This window comes from Rutilus rutilus, assembly GCF_951802725.1.
Source record: "Rutilus rutilus genome assembly, chromosome: 11".
NCBI lineage: Eukaryota > Metazoa > Chordata > Actinopteri > Cypriniformes > Leuciscidae > Rutilus > Rutilus rutilus.
The window spans coordinates 3,322,632-3,337,184 of NC_140216.1; the positions used below are offsets into that span (position 1 = coordinate 3,322,632).

The 14,553-nt window shown below is 39.3% G+C and overlaps 3 protein-coding genes across 4 annotated transcripts in view; 2 read left to right on the plus strand and 1 right to left on the minus strand.

The window, feature by feature from the left end:
* The window catches only part of ppt1 (palmitoyl-protein thioesterase 1 (ceroid-lipofuscinosis, neuronal 1, infantile)), a 133,903-nt gene that overhangs the window by 77,488 nt on the left and 41,862 nt on the right, over positions 1-14,553 (plus strand). The window lies entirely within an intron of this gene.
* Positions 15-9,529, plus strand: klhl43 (kelch-like family member 43). The gene is made up of 6 exons (XM_084423913.1): positions 15-218; positions 3,838-4,416; positions 5,892-6,238; positions 6,494-6,793; positions 7,118-7,293; positions 8,259-9,529. The coding sequence occupies exons 2-6, from the start codon at positions 4,002-4,004 to the stop codon at positions 9,013-9,015; spliced, it is 1,995 nt and encodes a 664-aa protein (XP_084280039.1). The 5' UTR covers positions 15-218; positions 3,838-4,001; the 3' UTR covers positions 9,016-9,529.
* On the minus strand, positions 11,081-14,530 carry rpl11 (ribosomal protein L11). 2 transcript variants are annotated; one of them, XM_084423920.1, is made up of 6 exons: positions 14,427-14,530; positions 13,728-13,878; positions 13,115-13,221; positions 12,245-12,376; positions 11,858-11,968; positions 11,081-11,157 (listed from the first exon to the last, which is right to left on the minus strand). In XM_084423920.1, the coding sequence occupies exons 1-6, from the start codon at positions 14,430-14,432 to the stop codon at positions 11,128-11,130; spliced, it is 537 nt and encodes a 178-aa protein (XP_084280046.1). In that variant the 5' UTR covers positions 14,433-14,530; the 3' UTR covers positions 11,081-11,127. The 2 variants fall into 2 exon arrangements, with proteins under 2 accessions (XP_084280046.1, XP_084280045.1); XM_084423919.1 differs by lacking the exon at positions 14,427-14,530 and having other exon boundaries at positions 13,728-13,911.

A 14,553-nucleotide genomic window follows, 5' to 3' on the forward strand; every position in this document is an offset into this window, starting at 1 on the left:
AAGGATATGTAGGTGGGGTTGGGGACTGGTAGGATTGTGTGGTTGGTTCATCTTCTCCACTAACTCCTGCTGCCGACAGAGATCTGCCCTGACAGACAGACAGACAGACAGAGAGACAGATTAGCAAGAAGAGAAAGAAAACGGTGTGGATTCAAGAACTGGGAGAAAGCAAATGAGAGGACAAAGAAGGAGAGCTGGAAGAGAGCTGTAAAGTAGAGGTAAAACATCCTGACTGCTTTTCTTTCTTTTGATGAATGCATTAGGGTGTAATAATACATCTACGTTAAATTAAGACATTGGCGTGTGAATGTTTTAACAGCAACAGAACATTAGATATTCTTTTAATGCATGAGTTCACTTCACAAATGAATTGGGTGTAATGTAAGCTTGAATCAGTTAACATGCTTAGTGCATGTAGAAATGCTTCAGTTTATTTGAGATGATAACTAAACATCACTTTAGATATGCATCCCTGACTTCTCACAATCCTAATTTCTAATCAATGGCATCCCACTGTAGTCAAGGGGTCTAAATTTAAACGGACCCTTGTCAGAGTGAAACAAATAAAGACATGAGGGTTGTTTCTCACTCTCTATAAATAACCAGCAGAGGGTGAAGCTTGTTGGAGGACACAAATAGTTAGTAGGACTTTCCACGACACTACAGCGTTTTAGACTGAAGACAGACAGCCTGGCATTCGGCTTTTAGGACTTGACATGTGTAACAGCTGCTGCTTTTCAATCTCTTCATCCTCTCTTTTTATCCTTCCCTTTCCGCGGGGGTATAGAAATGTCCTTGTCCTCTACTTACCTCTAACCTCTCATATTGAGTGTCTGGACATCATGTTTACAGCATCAGATTAAACAACATGTAGCTATCACTTTTCATCAATCTTACAGGATCTCCGGTTGACTTTCTTTAGTCTATCTGGGTCAGATAGTTGCATGCCCATCACTGAAACATTCATTAAACTACTGAAAATTATTTTAATCATTGATTCTTTCCTCCTCATGCATTTTTCTCTCTATGCTGTTAATAGCTGTGTGTGTGTGTGTGTGTGTGTGTGTGTGTGTGTGTGTGTGTGTGTGTGTGTGTGTGTGTGTGTGTGTGCGTGTGCGTGTGTGTGTGTGTGTGTGTCATAGTCAGCAGGGCCAGCAGCTGCTGTGGTGAAATACAAGAAGTGACAGAGTGTTTTTATGACGGACATTATGTTGCAACACTCCTGAAATCATTAAACATATGCAGACAACTGCAGGTTTGATCTAAATGATATTAAGTGTCACAAAACATACTTTTTTTTTACTTTCTATAAAAGTCTACTTCTTGTACATGTTCAGAAGGTCTTTCAGGTTTGTGGAATAGCACACAGACCAGCTACTAGTCATGTGACTATCACTGAAAACTGAGACCGGAAAATACAGAAATCATTTCACAAGCGTTTTCTCAACATTTAAACATTGCATATCTAATCAACTTCTGACAATGTATTACTGTCTTTAGAAGGCTTTTGTCTTTCAGACACATTAAAATGTACAAGTTCATGTCATTTCATATTTACATGCAATGCAGAGATTCCCTAACTTTTTTTGTCAGCTGAAGTTCTTTGACCTAATATATTTACTAAAAGTACCTCCTGATTTTAAGCTAATAAGTTAGGTCAATGATTAAAAATTAAGTTAATAATAATAAATAATAATACAATGAAGTTGTCTGATGTTGTTTAATTAAATAAATTAATAATTCATAGGTAAATTAATTAAATGTTTTTTAGTAAGTGTTTCATCTTTTTTTTTTTAAATAAATAATTGCTTAACAGCTTTTCATTGAACTCACAAACCCCAGTCTGGAAAACCCTGATTTCATTTAACATTTCATGCACTTCATGTTGTTGATGACAAAGAATGGGATATATTTTCTCTCTTTTTGTATTATTATATTAATATGGTCCAAGATTATCCTAACGAGAAAGGTCAAAAGTAATCTAAAAGTAATCAAAAAGAAGTAATGTAATCTGATGGATCACGTTACTAACTACAATTTTTGTCATGTCATTTGGAATCAGTAACTGACTACAATTTGTAAGTAATGCACCCAGCACTGAAAGTACCAATCTCGCCATGTTAGCGCCTTTTTACAGTCTATGGTTAGCGCCCAACATTTGGAAGATTTGTTGTTGGATCACAAAAAAATGCAGTACTCTGATTGGACAATATACTAAAATGTCTCAGAGATTGATTTTATTTTAACATATTAGCCTTAGCCAGACAAAAAGGTCATTTTATTCCAAAAAAATTATGTTGCTTTCCTAACATTCAGGGTTTAAGCATTGTATTGTCCAACATCTATATTTAAATCATATAAAAACTGATGCTGCGATTTCTTCTTTTTAAAGTAGACCCCTCATATTTTGAACACCTGTTGCTGAAACTCGAGCAGCAGTCTTTTGTGTATCTAAGTCCCTGGTGAGAAGGGTTGTCATGGTAAATGGGTGGATTCACTGCGCACAAGGATTGAGTCATTTCCGTGCATTTCCACTTAAATGAAAGCAACTGCATCTGACTTTGAGAGCACGGAGAGACCTTTATGTTGTGGTTTGAAGGTGAGATTGGGGTGAGAGAGGACAGGAGGGGACTGATGACAGTGTGAGGGTAATTTAAGATGCACAACCTCTGCCATTTTTCTTATGTGGCTTTAGTATATTTTTAGAAGAGACATAAACACACCTGTCTATCACAGTCCAATCATACCGTTTGTTTATCTGAGGGGACTGCTTTGTTCTGGTTTTGATAACAGCACAATCCCCTTTCTGAAACAATACAAATTTGCAAAAATAAGTGAGATTACGGAAAGAAATGACTTCGCATGGCGTGGTAACATGCCTGGTTATCTATAATAACTGCCAGATGAGTGGGGATTACTAATATAAGAGTAACCACACATTCTCTACTACAGGCTGAATCCTATAATAAAAATTTTCAATGCAAATATTCATTATTCAATTTAGTAATGTAACTGCATACATCGTGTCCTGCAATATGACATGCTTACTAATAAAATCTTTAAAAAATGTACAAATTTTTTACGTTTTTATGCACCCATAACAAAGGAGAGACTACATGGAATATTTATAACAAATTTATAAAATTCAGTAATACTTTGCAATAATTTTCCATTAGTTAAGGTTAGTAAATGCATTAACTACTGTTAACTAACAATGAGCAATACATTCGTTACAGTACTTAATCTTTGTAAACATTAATTAATAAAAATACAACTGTTTATTGATAGTTCATGTTAGTTCAACTTCATAACTAATGTTAACAGATACAACTTTTGATTTTAATCATGTATTAGTAAATGTTGAGATTAACAATTAACTGAGATTAATAAATGCTTTAGAAACATTTTTCGTTGTTAGTTCATGTTAACTAATGTTAACAAATGAAACCTTACTGTAAAGTGTTCCCACAAATTCATTACAAATCATTTAAATAAACCAAAAAAAACACTAAATGATTAAAAAATGACAGCACTCAAACTACATTTATATAAATATATTAACTATAAATCTTCAATTTGGAATGAAAATAAAAAATGATGTACATGCTATTTGTGAATGACTCAGCTTGCTTATAATAAATTGTAACCCTGGCTATCCTTTTTTGGGAACTCCCTTCGAGACCACATGCACCTGTCAATCACCCTTACATCCTCCCACTGTAAAAGAGTAAGATGAGCTAAACCCACGAGTGTAAACCCATCCATGTTGACCATGATATAACGAAGCATTTCATGTTTATTGTGCTCATACTGTATGTTTATTGTGTTTTTTTTCAGGCAGCGTGTGCTGAAGCGGATCACTCACCGTACTCTGCTTTTGTTAGTTTGCAAGTGTAGTCCGTCTGTCTGTCCATCTATTATCTTGGTCAATCAGTGAAAGAACAAGCCTTCAAGTGGTATTGGGTCAGGGTTAGAAAGCTATCCTACACTACACATTTACAATGGCTCCCAAAAAGAAGTCACCACGACCTAAGAAGTCCATACCTGAATTGACAACAGTTGAGAGTGGAGTGGTTGTCCCAGAGCCGGGCGTTAAAAAGCTGGAGTTTCCCCTTAATATTGAGCAGCTGAACCGGCTCAATGGGGTTCCCCTGCCGCCCCCCGTGATCCGACCCGGGGAGAAGGGTTTTGGCCTGGGCACTGAGCTCACCCGTCCCCTGCATGGATCCGCGATGCTGGAGGAGCTGAGCCGCATGAGACAGGAACGCTTCCTCACTGACATGGAATTGGCCTGCAAAACCAAGGCATTTGATGTTCACAAACTAGTCATTTCCTCAGTCAGCCAGTATCTTCGTGAAGTCCTGGCTAAAGACCCCGGACTCAAACGACTGGAGCTTCCTACCCTCTCACCTCTCGGTAAGCCTTAAAACATATCAGAGGTGCTTCCAGAGTATGGCAAGCCGTTTTAACTTTTATTCATTTCCAGGATATGAATTGTTGAAATCAAAAATGTAATTGTAAATGTAATTGTAATTATATTTTCACTAGTGAAATGTCACCATAGGCAGCCATTCAAAATCAATTGTTGATATCAAGAACTGATTTCTTACTAGTAGAAATATAATTTTTGATATCAATAATTACATTGTTACTAGTAAAAATGCGAATTACTGATATCAAGAATTCAATTGTCACTAGTTGAAATGTCTATTCTTGATATCAACAATTGAATTGCTACTAGTAAAAAAAATATATTTTTGATATCTGAACATGTATTTCTGATATCAATATAATTTCAGATATCTAAAATGGCTTTCTTACTAGTAACAATCACATTCATGATATCAGAAATTAACATTGTCACTAGTGAAAATGGAATTATTGATATCAAAAAATTTTACTAGTAAGATTTGTATTTCTAATCTGTGGAATTGGAATTTCAACAAGTACGAAATCAATTCTTGATATCAACAATTGATTTTGAATGGCAGCCTATGGTGACATTTCACTAGTGAAAATACAATTACAGATATCAAGAATTATAGTTTTTACTAGTTGAAATTCAATTGTTGATATCAAGAATTATTGTTACTAGTGGAAATCTAATTCCTGATATCAATAACTATCATTGTAACTAGTGAAAACTGAATTGTTGATATCAAGGATTCATATCCTGGAAATGAATAAAAGTTAAAACGGCTTGCCATATCCAGAGATCCACTGTCCTGCGAAATTTAGCAAACCTAAACCAACTAGATCTTCAAGATCACTTGAGAATTACAGATATGCCTGCATTTGTTAAAGTTACAAAAAATTTCAAGTGACCCAAACAACTGTAATAATCTACAGTCAAACCAAAATGTATTCAGACACCTCAACATTTCTCACATTATCACAGTTTATTCGCTATAGTTTATTCGCTAAAGTCGCAAGAACTGAATTATCAAATCAGTTGATATTTCACTGGTTTTGGCCATCCTTCTGTTAGACTGTCTCACATATGAATTAGGTTGAATAGCTGTTAACTGTTAAATTTAAGGACACAATTGGATAAAACCAATTTAGGTTAACCAATTACCAAGCAAAGCTTATTTTTGTTCAGTCTGTGGTGTAAAAAGAAAAAACACTTAAGCAAAACATGGTCAGGTCAAAGTGTCTGCATAATTTTTGGTCCCAAATTTGTATAAATTTGACTGGTAGTCACTGTATGAAGAAGTTTTGGGTATAATATGTCACAGTTTACTTTATTTTTGCTATCCTCACTTACATAAATGAACTATGGTGTCCTGCACCCACTAGTTTAAAAAAAAAGGATATCTGGTGTCTGATTATTTTTTGGTTTGACTGTATATTAAATATCCATGACAAATATGTATTATCTTTCTCCTCAGGACTTGCCAATGTGATTACATTTGCTTACCTGGGCCGTGTGCACATGTCCCTGTACACCATTGGCTGCACTGTGTCTGCGGCGAGCACAATGCAGATCCCTCATCTTCTCCAGATGTGCATGGACTTCATGATGTCCGAGCTGAACGCTCACACGTGTGTGTACATATGGAACATCGGCGCTGCGTACGGCCTGATGCCTGTTCGCGAGGCCGCCCGGCGCTTCATTCTGGAGAATTTTGCCCGGTTTTGTGAGACAGCCCAGTTCAACCAACTCACCCTGGAGCAGATCACATCTTTCCTGCAAGACGACAACCTAGTTCTTCCCTCGGAGGTCACCACCTTCCAGGTCAGTGTAAGGAGAGACGGATGAAAACGCAGGAGGAATAGGGATTTTACAAAAGCTTAAAGGGGTCATCGGATGCAAAATTCGTAAGTGCTAAGTGCTAAGTATAACATACAGCAAACATAGCACATACTATAAAAAGAGATAGGAGATCTCTCGAGAAGGATATAGACATGCACAGGATGAACACTATTTATAAAGTAGAGTGAATTAGATACTAGATATGGATCACTCACTTTAACTTTTCTTGCAATCTAGATGGCAATGAAGTGGTTAGACTTTGACCCAAAGAGGCAGGAACATGCTGCAGAAGTGCTGTCTCATGTGCGCTTAGAGACCATCCCTGCCAACGAGCTGGTCAGTGAGATCCAGCCAGTGGCTCGTATGATGCTAGATCCTCGGTGTCACCGTCTTCTGGTGGATGCCATGAACTACCATTTGCTGCCTTACCAGCAAAACACACTGCAGTCACGGCGCTCAAAGGTCCGGGGAAGCCAGAACGCTCTTCTAACCATTGGGGGTCGCCCGTCTCTAACTGAGCGTGCCCTGAGTCGAGAGGTACATATTGAACTGTTTTTGATTCACGGGTGTCCAGTTCAACTCCTGGAGGGGCGAGTTTATCTCCGTCCTGCTCCAACACACCAGTCTCGTAATACTGAATACCTTGGCTAGGTTTGATTAAGTTTGAAGCTAAACTCTGGCCCTCCAGGAGCAGGAATGGACTAGGACTATAGTAGTCAACATTTGAAGTGGATCAAAACCTTTCATCAAAGTTATGCATGAATTTTGAACAATACCCGTTCTTGTCTTAGGACAACCTTTTTGATCCACTTCAAATGTTGACTACTGTACATTTCTGATTTTATTTTGATTGCTCACCAGGTGCTGTGGAGAGATCCTCGAGAGGGAACGGCTACATGGCGTCATCTTACTCAGTTGCCAGCAAAGAGCTTCAACCAGTGTGTGGCTGTGATGGATGGATTCCTGTATGTGGCAGGAGGAGAAGATCAGAATGATGCCCGTAACCAGGCTAAACATGCTGTTGGCACTCTTAGCAGGTGCGTTATCACAAATAATTTAGTCTAATAAAGGAGTGGTCCAATCCTGCTCCTGGAGAGCCATCTTGCTATAGAGCAGTGGTCTCAAACTCAATTCCTGTATGGCCACAGATCTGCACAGTTTTGCTCCAAACCTAATCAAACACACCTGATCAAGGTAATCAAGGTCTTCAGGATTACTATTAAAGGGTATTTCACCGCTGAAAAGATGAATGTGTATTTAAATTGGGTCATTTATGTAGTAGAAATGTGCAATTATTTTAGAAGTTGGTGCCTTCTTGACTGAGAAAAGCCAAATTTGGCTCATGTGGATGAAAGACAACAACTCCCAGAATGCACTTGCTTCGCTGCCCTACGAGGCCACTCCCAAGCCACGCCTACCGGTTACAGAGGGCAGCATCCGGAAGAAATGACACAACTAGGCTACTAGTGACTCGAAACTGAAAAGACGTCGTTTTATCGTGAGATCCCCCTATGGGCGGGTTGAAGACATGCGGGGCGAGCTCCTCCTACTGGCTGGAGTCTCTCGCCTCTGGACAATAAAGCCTCTGATGAGCTAAATGACCATTTTTGCGTCATCACAGGTTTTTTTCCAGACGCACAATACAGAAATCTCTCGTCTCAGGGGGACATGAGGGAGGGAAGCACGGTCATTCGAAAATACTACCGGGTTTCTACTGATACAAAGCTTAATGCTAATCGGTGAAGTATCCCTTTAACTTCCAAGTAGCTGTGAGTTGGAGCTGTTTGGAGCTAAACTGTGCAGAGCTGTGGCCCTTCAGGAATTGAGTTTGAGACCACTGCGATAGAGGTTAGAAACCTGATTAAACACGCCAGCTAATCGAAAGCTTAAATATTACTAGGTACTTTCAGGCAAGTGTGTGTTTGAGCAGGTTTCAGCTAAACTCTGCACTCCAGAAACACGATTGGTCTAAAATCTATTTGACCGTCCGCTTTACCCTCAGATATGATCCTCGCTTCAACACCTGGCTGCATCTGACCAGCATGCGCCAAAGACGTACACATTTCAGTTTGGTGGCCACTGGTGGACGGCTGTATGCCATTGGTGGGCGTAACACCGAAGGCCTCTTGGCCACTATTGAGAGCTACCAGCCCTCTACCAACACTTGGCAGCTCCGTACGCCAATGGATATGCCACGATGCTGCCATGCCAGTGCAGTCCTACCATCAGGAGACATCTTGGTGACTGGCGGCTATGTCAACTGCGCTTACTCTCGCTCGGTCATCCATTATAGCATCAACACCGACACATGGAGCGAGCAGGGAGAGTTGGAAACACCTCGAGGATGGCACTGCTCTGCAACAGTAGGTGAGAAGGTGTACGTTGTAGGTGGAAGCCAGCTCGGTCTCGGTGGAGTCCGCATTGATGTAATGACCGTGGAAGTCTTCTCCCCTGAGAGCAAGGAGTGGACAAGAGCGGCAAGCCTTCCCTTAGGAGTGAGCACAGCTGGCATTTCCCCACTTGGAGATCACCTGTACCTGCTGGGTGGGTGGAATGAAGAAGAGAAACGTTACAAGGCAGCGGTCCAGCGCTTTGACCCAGGCACTGACAGCTGGTCCACAGTGGAAGACCTGCCAGAACCCATAGTGGGAGTGTCTTGCTGTGCCCTACCTTTGCCCCCACGTCAAGCGTCCCGGAGACACCGAAACACCCCTTCCCATGAAGACCACAGCAGTGTTACACAGCACAACACCGCATGAGAAATGAAAGCTGGGGAAAGTCAAAGAGCAAGAGAGAGACACGGTGAAAGAAGAGATTGTTAGAGTGTAGAAAAGAGAGAGCGAGAGATAGCGAGAGAGAGGGACGTATTGGTGAAATGGAAATTTAGAGATTAGAAAGTAAGGAGTAACAACATAAAGGGAAAAGCCAGCACAGAAGTCTTGTTGTTCTTAAACTCCAAAGATGCATTTAGGTAGAGAGTTTAAAGAAAAGGTACTATCTAGGACCTACTTATAAAGAATGTGAAAGTTACATTTCAGCCTCAGCAGTGCGAGGAATTTAGTGATATTTCTGAGTTTTAGAAATTGAGCCATGCCTCGGATAGCACACGTACGTCTCCAAGATTTCTGTTAAAGAGCAGCTCATCTGGAGAGCAAACATCTTTAAAAATCAGTTTTACATACATTCTAAATTATAAACATCTTAAAGACATTTCAAATCGTCTATTTAGCATCTGACGGGACGTATTAAAGAAGAGCAAACACTCTTAACACATCTTGCAGATGAAAACACACACATCAAATAAACGTCTCCGAGATGTACATGTGCTATCAGGGGCAGTTTAATTGTGGGATCATCAAAAAAAACATGCTAAATTCAGTAGTACTGAATCAAGTGCATCAGTTTATTTATTTCTCACATTATTTATTGCTTTTTTTTATTTTAATCAAGTTTATCAGTTTTCTCTCTTGCAGTTATTGGGTCTGGCTTTTAAAAGTTGTTCAGGGGTACTTAAGGTTTTTTTTTATATGCAAAGAGGCACAGTGCAAATGTCAATGCCCCCATAGACACACACTTAAGGCACCAATGCATTGATACTGCCAACCAAAGATTGTGCATAACACCACACATATTAACCCAGTTAGTCTATAGACTTGCTATCGATAAAAGGTCTCATGCTTACCATATCGATTGATATAATTCTTGTTTAAAGTGTCATTAAGGGTCTTTACCTGCATGTGTAGTGGTCACAACAACTACCTATAATTGTATGATAAAGACCTTCTAAAGAGAACCAGTTAAAATACCCAAGAAAAAGGTCAATGATTGAAGAACAAAATAGAAAAAGTAGCAGATTTAGGAGTCTGGAGTGTGTCTGGGATTTAACTAAATAAATCAAAATTGATTACAAAATAAAAATGTCTCTTCATTCCTTTGTAATTCTCACTTAAACATGAAATGACACAATCGGTCACCAGTCCAGCCTCAACTGGCAGAAGGGAGTGTTTTGGTAATGAAACAGATGTACTTCAAAAAGCATTTCGCATCACCACATAAATCTGATCCAAGGATATCAAGGGATAAGCTCTCCCAAAAATTGGTATCACCTACACTACAAAAAAAATAAATAATTTTAACTGAAAGGAACCGGATCGCCTTAAAATCGAGTTCACTGAAACTAAAAACTTCAGTTGATAAAATAATTTTCAGACCATGTTCAACAAATGATTCATAGATGCACTTACATGATGAGAAGAAACCTAAACCGCTTTATAACCTGCATATAATCACCTCTGACCTCTGGTTTGATGTTGCACAATCACCAAACAGCAAAGTAGTCTAATTTAGATGATCGTTTGCTCCTTTATCTGTTGCTGGTTTAAGTAGCATTAAAGCTAAAATCATTTAGTCTCAAAAGAGACTCGCTTTTGGTAAAGTTGAGTAATGAAAATGTGCACATTGAATTCATTCAGTAGTGTTCGACAATCACTAATCTTTTGCCATGAAATCACGCTGCTTGTAAGATCATTTTATGTTTTAGAAAACTAAAGGGAAAAACATTTTTCCATACTTGGTAATAATTCAAATCAAATTCCATACTTTGCAAAAACGCATAGGAACCCTGATCGAAGTTGATTTGACAAAGATGGAAAATCATGATTTTTTTTTTTACAGTATACAAACAAGTACAGCTGATATTTAGGATTTTAAATCGCTTGCTATTTAGTCGTTTCATGTGTCATAATTTGTCACAAATACAAGATGTGAATTGAGCAACACCACAACTGTACTTCACACAAATAAAGACACACGGACTGCATAAAATTTGGGCTTTTTCTTTTATTTTTTACATATTCAAAAATGATGGTCCTTTACTTGCCGGGGAGGATGATGCCATCATACTGAAAGACAAAGAAAATGGTGTAAGCAAATTCAGAAGAACAGAAAACACACTGGACTTATACAGTGTTTTTACATTTACATGTATAGTTCTTTTTACACACACACACACACACACACACACACACACACACACACACACACACACACACTTTCAAAGTAGCTTCACAGAAAAAGCATGTTTCTACATTACAGCCTACGTGTATAAAAACATTTGAACTGAATTGGAGAACACCAAGATGAAATTATCAATATAGTCAGCACTAGAGATTCAGTAAATCTATATACAATAAGAGGCTTGAACTTCTGACAGGTTAAAAGATTAATAATAAAAAGCAAATAATTATGGAATGCACTGCAGAAACTGAAACTAGTTAGACAATTTCTTTCCATCATGAAACTTGAATGATTGAACCACTTGTTTGCCTATTTTAACAGTACAATTTTGGGATTTTACAACATCCGGCTCACTCTAAATTATTTAACTGGAAGAAATAAAAACTCAATATCAGAGCTACCGCTGCAAAAACAGCAGACCTAGATGTCTGTCTAGCATCAAATCAACAGTAAAGAGTAAAGGAAGCACTGGAACGCAGTATTGAGCCAAACAGGGCCAGCAAACTGTGCAAACAAGTAGATATTCTAGAACATGGACTGTTTGGGAATGGAGTCAAGTTGTGTAACAGGTATTTAAACACACACCTTCTGCTGGAACCAGCGCATCGCCTCCTCCTTGCGGATCCGGTGCTTGGCGCCGATGCGGCCCTGCTTCCTCTTCTTGTCAGCAATACTGAAACCGGGTCTGCCAAGAACCTGTAGTAAACAGGTAAGGAACGCTTATTCATTTCCATCACAGAAACACAGCAGTTACAGGTTAAGCTTAAATTACGCGATTGCTTTCATCCGTTCTGCACGGTATCCCTCAAATACCCATTTTTACAACATCCATTTAACTACTAATTTCAGCCAGCCTGAGCATAGTGACAAAAAACAAATACATAACTCAAAATCAAACTCCTAAAAGCCTTAATTATAACCGGTTCAGCTGTAGTGTAAATGAGTGCACATTATCGTCATTATGTCACTCACCACGTAGAAGTCCAAGCCGTAGATGCCAATGCTTGGGTCGTACTTGATGCCCAAATCAATGTGTTCCTGGATACCAAAGCCAAAGTTTCCGGTGTCTGAGAAGTTGTTCTTCCTCAACTCGTACTCGCGCACCTGGACAAAATAAAAACAAATCAAACAATGAATTTTTTTTTTTTTTAAAGCCCACTGTGGACTATAAAGTTGGGAGTACACCGTCTAAATGTTTGCTGTTGTATGAGCTCACAGGTGATTTTTTTTTCTCTCGGGAGAAACAGTGGAAATATTGATGCTCGAACGGCTCGCATTGTGTGAGGAATTACGAGCAAGCTTACGGCCTGATTTTTATCAGTGTATAGGCTGTTTTCTATTGCCAAATCATACACAACCACGTCACATAGGCTAGATTTATGAATATTACATCCCAGTGGCTATACTGTACATACACTGACACACAAATACACTAGTGGTTTTGTTGAAAGGAGTTCTGTGCTGTTCTCTGCTTTTCACCAAGTCTTTTAATTTCTCTTTTCGGCATACCCTTTAAACTGCATCCAAGAGTTTCGGTCTGTTATTGTATCGACTTTACATTTTCACACCCCTAAACATGACGCTGAACAAAACAAAACTGTTAATGGTTGCTTTACATGTCAGTCAGACGGCCTCTCTGGGCGCTCCTCAGCCAATGAAAGCTGAGTCGTGAGTCTGAAGGTCTGGATACACAAGAATAACGGACTTGTAACACGTGCAATGGCTCACGACCTCCCGAGTGTCCGAGCTCACACAGTGTGAGGGATAGAGGTACAGTCATGGCTAATTGTAATGCACCAAATATCCCCGATTAGTCAATTCCAATAAACACATTCCTCTCACCTTTAGTCCCTTCTCCAGGATTTCCTCGGCCTTGGCTCCACGGACCGTGCAGTGGACTGCAATCTTTTCATTTCTACGGATACCAAAGGATCGCACAGTGTAGCGGGCTGGTGGGAAACATTTGCAATTAATGCATGGCACAACTCTACAAACAGTGACAAGCGTCACTCCACATTCATGAGGTACAGCAGAGATTCAAATCACATATTTGTATAGCGCTTCTCACAATACACATCATTTCAAAGCAGCTTTCCAGAAAACGCATGAATCCACATTACAATTTAGTGATCTGTTATCAGATGTAACTGTCATTTATGCATTTCATAAATGTACATATAAATCAGAGTTAGCGAAAGAGTTAATTTAAACAATGCAATTCAATGAAGAAACAATGAGCTCAATGAAGTAATGAATACTTGTTTGTTAACAAATGATTATGACATTTAGACCTCGTTTACACTGTCAGTGAAATGTGACCCAATTCTGATTTTTTGCTCATATGTGACACAGATCGGATGTGTTCTATGACAGTGTAAACAGGGAAAAAACGCATGCATTCGGATATTTCTAGATCATTTTTGCATGTTGGAAGGAGATGGAAGAAGTCACCTACCCTTGGAGAAGACAGGAGTCTGTCCTGTCAGCTGTTCCAGCACTTTAGCAGCTCTTGTCAGTCTGTCTCCACTCTCTCCCACACAGATGTTCAGGCACAGCTTGCGGATGCGAAGCTCCTTCATTGGGTTCTCCTTCTTCTCGGACTGTTCCTGTACAGAGAAACACATCGCTGTCATTAACAGTCTCTCACAAACCTGCACCAGCTCTCTAAATATCATACTAAAGCTGTAGATCAAATAAAACCATAGGCGTTTTGGGTTATAACACGTACTGGTGGCGTAAGCTCTTAAAATAAGAGGCGAACTCTAATGAACATGCCCGGACATATCCACCATTTGGAGAGGAGCTAGCATGGCATTACGAGTCAACATGCTGTCATATCGAGCACTACATACAACCGAGCTCTCGGTTATTCATCCGGATACTATTTTTTTCATAGAAAAAAAGTTCAGGCAGTATTGGAAACACACACGTAACTTTAAACGAGTCAATGACATGCCGTGTCGGCACTACAGTGAAGCTAACGCCAATATACGCCGCATCATATCATTCTGGCCACAAATATTACCATCATTCTGTTAGTCACATCAACAGCGACTGAAAACGGTGTGCTTTATGTGATTATTGCATAGAAACAAGCAGATGTTTGTTGATTTTAATGATACTCCTTCGTGATCACAATTTATGCTGTACTCACCGCCATGTTTGATCACTAAGAAAAGGACGATACACTTCCGGCGCAGAACATTTATGTTGCGTTTGAAACACTCAGAACTACACTTTCCATCATGCTTTGCGCTCAAGGACGAGCTTCCGGTATCGAC

Coding starts and splice junctions, on each gene's coding strand:
- rpl11 (XM_084423919.1), bottom strand. CDS start 13,905: ATGACAGCGATGTGTTTCTCTGTACAGGAACAGTCCGAGAAGAAGGAG. Junction 11,969..12,244: donor ACGGCTTGGACTTCTACGTG/GTGAGTGACATA, acceptor TGTTTACTACAG/GTTCTTGGCAGACCCGGTTT. Junction 11,158..11,857: donor TGCGCTGGTTCCAGCAGAAG/GTGTGTGTTTAA, acceptor TTTGTCTTTCAG/TATGATGGCATCATCCTCCC.
- klhl43 (XM_084423913.1), top strand. CDS start 4,002: ATGGCTCCCAAAAAGAAGTCACCACGACCTAAGAAGTCCATACCTGAA. Junction 6,239..6,493: donor CGGAGGTCACCACCTTCCAG/GTCAGTGTAAGG, acceptor CTTGCAATCTAG/ATGGCAATGAAGTGGTTAGA. Junction 7,294..8,258: donor GCTGTTGGCACTCTTAGCAG/GTGCGTTATCAC, acceptor CTTTACCCTCAG/ATATGATCCTCGCTTCAACA.